Source organism: Canis lupus, chromosome 32, assembly GCF_003254725.2.
Source record: "Canis lupus dingo isolate Sandy chromosome 32, ASM325472v2, whole genome shotgun sequence".
Taxonomy (NCBI): Eukaryota; Metazoa; Chordata; class Mammalia; order Carnivora; family Canidae; genus Canis; species Canis lupus.
The window spans coordinates 38064634-38073548 of NC_064274.1; the positions used below are offsets into that span (position 1 = coordinate 38064634).

At 37.4% G+C, this 8915-nt stretch overlaps 1 protein-coding gene across 6 annotated transcripts in view; it reads left to right on the forward strand.

Annotated features, from left to right (window-relative positions):
• SYNPO2 (synaptopodin 2) overlaps positions 1-8659 on the forward strand; it is a 182632-nt gene extending 173973 nt beyond the window's left edge. For 5 of the 6 annotated variants that reach the window (XM_025466007.3, XM_035709746.2, XM_035709745.2 and 2 more), the window contains one exon: positions 5066-8659. In XM_025466007.3, the coding sequence (XP_025321792.1) occupies positions 5066-5608 (543 nt within the window). In that variant the 3' untranslated portion in view covers positions 5609-8659. The remainder of the gene's footprint in view (positions 1-5065) is intronic. The other variant, XM_025466008.3, reaches the window with a different exon arrangement.
• Positions 8660-8915: the final 256 nt, after the last annotated feature.

Here is an 8915-nt window from a genome sequence, read left to right on the forward strand (position 1 = left end):
GGGAATATGTGAAGAAAAGGCTGTATGGAAGTGGAAGCAGATGATTTTATGTTACTAGGATCACTGGGGTAAAAGTTATGAGAGGCAACATTTGGTTCGATGTAAAGAGGAAGTTCTCAACCATTAAAGCCCAAGGATTGGCCAAGGTGCCCTGAAAACAAGTGAACCCCTTTCTCTAGAATGGGGCTCTTCTAGAGAGCAAGGCCTGAATGAGGTGTAAGGTTTCAACTCTTAAGACGATTCCAATTTCTTGAAATTAATCAATAGAACTTTTTTTTCATTTTATTTTTAGCCTATATTTCATTTTTAAAAGAAAAATAAGAAAAAGACTCTAGTGTTCTACTGAAAATGGTAATGTTATATGACAGGATATTAAAGTGAAAGTTCCCCTGAGGCCCTCAGATAGCAGAGATATTAAATGCGAAAGTCTGATTTCAGAGGGAAACTACAGCCTCGGCAAAGAACACAGCAGGGAGCCATTCCTGTTGGAACCCCTCAGTCAGGTCCAGATTATTAAAAGGGATCAGAGTACAACAAGGAGAGAGGATTTCTTTCTTTCTTTCTTTCTTTTTTTAAGATTTTATTTATTTATTCATGAGAGACACACACACAGAGAGAGAGAGAGGCAGAGACACAGGCAGAGAGAGAAGCAGGCTCCGTGCAGGGAGCCCAATGTGGGACTTGATCCCAGGACCCTAGGATCACGCCCTGGGCCGAAGGCAGGCGCTAAACCACTGAGCAACCCAGGGATCCCCAGGAGAGAGGATTTCTTGAGGAAGAATTCTGGTAGCCATAGATCATGGGGAGTGGGCTTGAAGTAGGTGGATTAGAGGGAGTCCTACCGCCTCACCTCCACTCCTGTTAGAGAAGAGTTTCAAAGTAGCTTTTTAGAGAGGCACCTGGCTGGCTCAGTAGGTTAAGCATCCAACTCTTGATACTGGCTCAGGCTGTGATCTCAAGGTTGTGAGACTGAGCCTCGCGTCAGGCTCTGTGCTAGGCATAGAATCTGCTTAACTCTCCCTCTCCTTCTGCCCCTCCCCCCATTTGTTCTCTCTAAAAAATAAAAAAAATTCTTTTTAAAAAGTCACTTCTTAGAGAGCCTGATATGAGATATCTGCATGAGGATGGACAGGAGGGCATTGAGGATTGGGGACTGACACTCCCAAGAGATCTGGAAGGTGAGACATGGACTGACACATTGTTTGGACAAAAAAAAAACAGGAAATCTGTTTCTGTACTCCCAAAGGCAAATGATGTGTGTTCCCCATGGACCACAGCAGGCCAGGAGCAAAGGAGGGCTGGAGGTCTCAAGGCCTCTTCAAAAGGACCCATAGCTTCAGCTTCCCAGGGGTGCAGAACGAGTCACAAGTTACCTGTTAGAATAGGGATGGCTTGGCATGAATTGAGGACTATAAGCAAAATGTCCCCTGTGCCAGGAATCTTTAAAGATCCCATGAAAGTTTCTTTATCTGGGCCTACTTGGCTCTTGAGAGTGAAAAGCCAGAATACAATGTTACCACAGCAAGTAAAAATTCCCTTCAGCTCTTTGTCTCTTCTCCATCCTTATACTCTGAGTCCAGGGAACAAGAAATCCCAGTTAGCAAGCTGAGGGAGGAGAGAAAAGAAAACATGAAGAGGCCAATCACAATGCCTTCTGTGAAGGAAGAGGATCTTCCTGAAACAGGTCCCAGGGAGAAGAGATTTAACTCTAAATTGAGATTAGAGTTTTGTTACTGCAAGGGATGGGATATTCTATTTTGGAATAAACTAGTTTGGGTAACTTAGAGTGGCCACAGGACTATTCCGAAAGAAAGCAGAGTACCACAGGACCTGTTAAGTTTTCATCCAGTGACAGTGGAAAACTTCTTTCATTAAAAAAAGTTAAAGCGTGACAGGAGACAAGAAGAAAGAAGCAATTTGATGATGCGTCATATATAATGCTAATTTAACATACTGGCTACAGTTAAGTGCTCACATATCAAAAATTAAAATTCCTCAGATAATAATAACAACCCACGGTGGAAACAAAAACCAAGGATCTAACCTATGTTATGCTAGGGTTCTTCCATCAGACGTTCAAGCTCCAAAATAGAAGAAACAACTGTTATTTCCAGGTCCCTTTTGTCATTTCCGGCTTGGGGTATATCACATGGCTTCTGTTAGCCCACCAGGCAGAGAACAGCATGAGCCTTGGGACAGAGACTAACAGAAGGAAACACACCAAAGAACAAGATGAGAAAATTGCTTTGGGGAAATACGTTAAAATTAGGGGTTTGGGAGGAGGCAGGGACTAGAAACCTGCAATATTTTGGGCATAAACAGAAACAACAACGTACCTAAGAACTCTTTAGTTAGACCACAGTTGCAGCTCTCATCTATGGCAGTTTGTAAGTTTATGTTCTATTGTTAGCTCTCAAAGGAATATGAAGACATGGTTGGCTATCTCAGGACAGCAACAGTCATTTTGTTCATTCAGGTGATTGCTCTCTTCCTCCAACAACCAGTCCTGCTGCTATATTTGGTATATTTGTATTCTCCAGGAGATGCTTTTTAACTTTGATGCTATTTAAAATTGTTCCTCAGAGAGCCTTCACTCACTCTTGCAATATCATACTTCAAAGTTCTACTTTTTTGCTCACATATTCAACTGATTAACATTGATGCCTTGGTGGAAAAAAAATCACTGATCTCTTTGTAATTAGAATATCATTCGACAGTGCTTTTAGGCTAACTTCTGTTAAGTTTCTGTTCTTCTGAAGATTTTCAAGCTAAGAAGTGGGGGAGGAAAAAATTGGAAAATAAAATTTCCACTTTCATCCAGTGTTTTGGAAGCCCTATCACTGAAGTGGATGTGTCCACATTCTACTTAATTCTTCCAAATATATTGCTAATTATTTCTTTTTCCAGTTATGAGCCAGTGATGTTAATCACCTGTGTGTGTATTCTGGATCACTTCCTGTATTTCTGTAGAATCTTAGATGCCTTTATTAACATCTCTTCAAGTCTCTGATGTTTTAAAGCCCTGACTAAAAGAGGCCCTTGAGGTGCTATAACTGATCAAAGAGATATCATAAAGCAGATATTATTGGAATTTGAAAACTGTCCAAAGATTCTATAGGCCAATGTGTCCTCTCTCTTCCATTAGTAAGGACAAAAGGGAGACATAGACATATACTATGGGAGACAAGAGCTGAATATTTCTTTATCATATTGTATGTTAATACTTCTCACAGTTTAGAAAATCCCCTATTGATCCTGTCAAAATACGTAAAGAGTCTCTAAAGTGATCTTCCATGATTGAATAACTTGCCACTGCAAAGCCAACAACAGTACTCTTATATGTTTCTGGAGGGCAAGGACTTCATTTAAATCATCTTTGCATTTCCAGACTCATAGATAATCCTGGGAAATATTAGGTGTTCAATAAAATTCTTGTTGAATGAATGAAACCAATGCATGAGTCATGTGAAATGGAAATCAAGTCCAAAATGGTAACTCAAATTAGGCTTTTCTCCCCTCCCTGATTATATAGTCCAGAGAACTTATTATTAGATATAGATTAGGATAAAGAGATTAATGAAAACAAGATTTGTTAGGATCCAACCATTATTAGTGAAATTTTAATGATAAAAAAGAGAGAGGCAAGATTCAGTATATTGACCCCTTTATTCTTGATATGCAAACCCAGAATGAACCATCTACCTTTTTTGTAGGTCTAATGGAAAAAACAAACAAACCATACCATTTGAATGTAAGATAGTTTTGTCAAATCCAGGTATTGGTATTCACTTTAAATTTAAGGACTGGGCCGCCCCGGTGGCTCAGCGGTTTAGCGCCTGCCTTCAGTCCAGGGTGTGATCCTGGAGTCCCAGGATCGAGTCCCATGTTGGGCTCCCTGCATGGAGCCTACTTCTCTCTCTGCCTGTGTCTCTGCCTCTCTCTCTCTCTCTCTCTCTGTGTCTCTCATGAATAAATAAATAAAATCTTAAAAAAAAAAATTTAAGGACTGAGTTAAGAAAGAAAAGCTGTGGAAACAGTTTATGAAATTTAGATGCATTTTTAAGCATGAGGATGCTTTCTATTCCAGAAACACACAATGTTACAATACTTTCAAAGTTGACTCATTTCCCTTAGGTGTACATTTGCTACTTTCTGCCAGAAGCTTGTCCATGAGAGTTCATGCAGATGGGACTGTGTGAGGACTTAACGTAGATAACTAGTCTTTAGGGTTCCTAGAAACACAGGGGGGCAAAAAAAAGAGAGAATACAAGAGCTTTCAATAAATTATATTTCTGCACACTGACAAACCAAACATTCAACATACACAGGGGAATGTTGCAGGGACACAAACTCTCAAGCAAGGAATGTTACCCACATAGAAAGAAGCAAAACACAAATGAAACAAGTAGCAGCAGTATTTCTCTGAGACATAGGCAATATCCCATGCTTAGGAAATGGAAATCCACAGGATCTTCAGCAACGTATAAATAGATTTTGAGAAGAAAAAAATCATCCACTCCATCAGATCAGTAACATTAAATACATCATCTAAGTAGCTCTTGTTTTTGTGTGTGTATGTGGGGGGTGGGGGGTTGATTTATTTGGTGGACCAAAATAAGATAACAGATTGGAAGTCTCTTGGGAAAGGTAAAGAGTCCAGTAGCTCATGGTCTGTTTCTGGGGGTAGTCAAATATGTTTTGTTTATTTTGTACCAGGAAAACAGGACCTGAATGAGCACAGGCTGTGTATATAGATATGATTATGTGGAGGGCAGATAAGTAAGGGTGGCTCCCCGTCATAACAGAGTCCCTGCAGTGGTGGTTGTGCTTAAGAGAGATGGTAGCGATTAGAACTATGGGTTCAGAGATGGAGAGCAATAAGAAACCAAGTCCCAGGCCAGAGCTAATAATACACAAGGCAGAGGCAGCCTGTCTTGGCTTTAGGGCTAAGTATTTTGGGGGTCTGATTTTGTGTTCAGTAATGTTGCAAAGATTACTTTGGAATAACAGTTAATCAGCACAAACCAAAATGAATGAGTTATACTAACATTTTCATTGTTTCTAGCAGATTGGACACTCCCTTTCTCTTCCTGGAAGACCAGTCCCACCCACCATCTCCACAGCATCTCCTTGGGTATACCAGCCTGCTTATAACCACTCCAGCAAATCAACTGATGAGCTAGAGAAAGCAAACAAGAGACTAACTCCTTGGGAAGCAGCAGCAAAGTCTCCTCTTGGTCTAGTGGATGATGCCTTTAAGCCCAGAAACATCCAGGAGTCCATTGTGGCAAATGTGGTCTCAGCAGCCAAGAGGAAGGTACTTCCAGGACGCTCAGAGGATTGGAATGAGAGACTGTCCTATGTTCCTCAAGCCCAAAAGGCCAATGTGAGCTCATTTGCAAGGCAAGAGTATAATGTTGCATCCTCATTTAATAATAATATGTCTACCAACTACCAGTACGGTTCACAGTTGCCATATGTATATTATAGGCAGCCTTCCAGAAATGATTCTGAAATAATGTCCATGGAAACTAGATCTGATTATTGTCTTTCAATAGCTGATTGCAACTACAACCCACACCCAAGGGGATGGAGACGCCAGACATGAATATTAGAAAAACTGATCATGTGCCATGTATAATAGTAATTTTTGAAATGTTCCTTTGTAGAATGCTTCACTTTTCCAGTAGATTTTGATTCACTTTTGGTCTTGGCTTGTTCTCAGAAGTCATTTATTTGAGTTTCTGTGTGTGTGTGTGTGTGTGTGTGTGTGTATGCATGTGAGAGTGATCTCTTCCTTGTCTGCTCATGACAGAGAATTTCTTTGAGGAACAAATTCATTTTCTACATTGATGTGCTGGCACTTATATCTAATTCATAATCTTAATTCCATTTATTCCATTAATATGTGGTAGTCTAGGCAACTAAACACTGCTCATTTAAAGTGATATTAAGTATTTTCTTCTAAGTGTCTTAGTCCAGGAAGGAATTAATGAAACATGATGTACTAATTGTCATTAGCAGTAACGGCAAGGAATATAACGTTGGAGAATTTTTCAGTGGAGCAAGCCATTGAATGATAATTATATAAAAAAGGATTTCCTTGGTGTTATTTTAAGCATTTCTCTGAAACAGTATCAAAAAACCAATGAAATTCAGTCTTTTAGAACTGAAATATTGGTGTTCTCAGAATGAAAGAAATATTTGACAGAAGATAATTATACAGTTCAGAAGGATTTTTGAGGCAAATTGTGTCATGTATGGGGAATAGAAAGATTTAGGTATAGAATTTATTTTTAATCCATTTAAAGCCAGCAGCCTGAGACAGAAATAGATTCTGGGTTCAGGTATTCTCATTTGTCAATTGAGAAGATCAGATTATTTAATCTCTTACATCCTTAATAACCCTGATATTCTGAGATTCTCTCATTGGTAGAATGGCCTTTGGTGTATTATTCATTTTTTGTTGCTCATCATATAAACATAGGATTAATTTAGGAGTGGGTTAGATCATCAGTGTCACTACCTATGTAATTAAAGGTCCAAAAGGAATTGTTGGGGGACAGGTTTTGTGCTATGTGTTATGTGGAGTGAGGGTTGATGGGAAGGAAAAAAAAACTGTTCATGGATTTAAGGAAGTGGTAGATGGATGTGTCTGTTATTATGCAACCGTAGGTCATGACCATTTATTTAGTTACAGAAAACAAAGCCATCATTAGGATGTTCAAAGGAAGCTGAACAGCTGCTTGGTCAATTTCATGACCCATGCCTTGTTAGCAGGACCATGAGACAATCAAACACCTGCTCCTTGCTGCCATACCCACAAAGTATTCAGTACAAGGAAATTCAAAGCATCTAACGTCATAGAATTGACAGCATTTTAAAATAAAAAAAAAATTTTAGGTACTGAAAACTTTCTTAGATTTTTAAATGTGATTGTTTTGCCTTGTTTTGCTCTTTAACTCCTGAATTTATCATTATAATGGTGTCTTTCACAGGATAAAGTTTAAAAAGAAAAAAATTCCAGGGTCAAAGTGATCCCTTATCTTGGAAGTAGAATATAAAAAATCTGAAGAGGTGATAGTAAGTTCTATTATTGATGGACCCAATCAGATACTGGTTTAGTTAAAAAGAAAAGAAAAAATGCATACTGCTAAAGCTATATTGTTAAGTTCCCTTAAACTTATATGCTGTCAGTTCTCTCAAATTATAAAACATAATTATTGATGACTCCTAAGACTTTCTATGAAATCTTCAAAAATAATGCCTGGTATATTTATCAGTATGTCAGCAAATTCTCAACAATCCCCTACATAAAAGTCTTATTTGCTTCAAACTTGATGATATTGGCTGAATCATTCTAGATGTCTGCATCTTAAAATAAGGATCATCTGGCAGAGAAGACTGCCTGACAGGATCAGATCCTATTTTGTTGCTTTCTTTTATAAATGCTAGAAGTGATTTCCATTACTCCGAGGATTTAATATACTCCAACTCCAGAAATTGACATTTATTGTATTAGTCACTAAAACTTTCACTGGACCCAAAATGAAAACGCAGACATTTTAAACTTAAACATTATTGTAATAAAATAGCCATCCCCATCTTCGGATGTACTAGATCAAAATTATCTTTGTGTGAAGCTATCTGAGTTTATTCTAGATGTCAAGGGAAAGACAATACATGGCAGGAAAGTTGTACGTGTTTCACTCACAAAGAAATGAACATCTGATATTTTTATTAGAAACTGATATTTTAAGGAGTCATATATTGAAGATAGAATTCTGAAGAAGCAGAAATGCCAATGTCAAATCATCACAGAATGTATTGTGGAAATTGAATCGCCAGTTTATTTAAAAACGAGTAAAGTTAGATTGCTTGGATTCAAGCTAGTGTTTGAGACAGGAGACCTGCCACGCTGATATCCAATTCCTATGGGTAAGAATACCTTATATCTATAAGATAAAAACAGCATTTTTAAAAGAGCTGTTGCTTGTAAATATATATACCACATTTGTTTTTTTTTTTTTATACCACATTTGTTAAGACATTTTTCTACCGTAGCAATCACGTAGGTAGACAGAGGTCCTTTTTTTTTTAACCACAGATTAAAAAGCATGCCCTAAAATGTTACAGTATGCCAATTATAGAGACACTAATTTGTCACCTTTCCTACATCTGGAGTTTAAATATCACATCATTGCATGTGTATGAACTGTCTGCTATTAAATGATTTAAATTTTGTTTAGTATTTTTAGTTTTATAGATGCACAGATTTGAGTCCATTTATTTCTGAGTATGTCTCTTATGTTTTGGCACCATCATTCACATTGCAAAGGGTCACCCTATTAGGGCTCAAGCATATATACGTATTAATGAATTGAAACTTTGGATGAAAAATTGTAGCAGATAGGCTCAGTTATTATAATTAGAGATGCATTACAGAAATGTTTATTTTTTTCAGAGAAAGTAGATTTTCACATTTGATTTCTATTCAAAGTAGAAGTATCTACACTGTCCACACTTTTCTATTAAAAATGACTATGTTCCCCTGCCAGTTAGATTGACATTTCCAACTGTGTTTATCCCAAAAGACTGTATTTGAAATGCATACTGAATATCAAAACTACATTAGTAATAAAAAAGACTTGAAAATAAACTTAAAGAGTGTTTTAATTTTTCCTTATAAAACATGATTTTGAATTAATTTTCACTCCAAAAAACTGGGATTTGACATAATCTAAATCTGAAAGTTGATATATATCATGATATACATTATATTCTTACTTATATACAGTGCATTGTTAATCTTATCTACTGCATATTTTTGAATTTTAGTTTCTATATTAGCTTCGAGATACATCAAAAGAATTTGATGCTGATTGCAAAATTTTAACTGTAACACTTAAAAACTT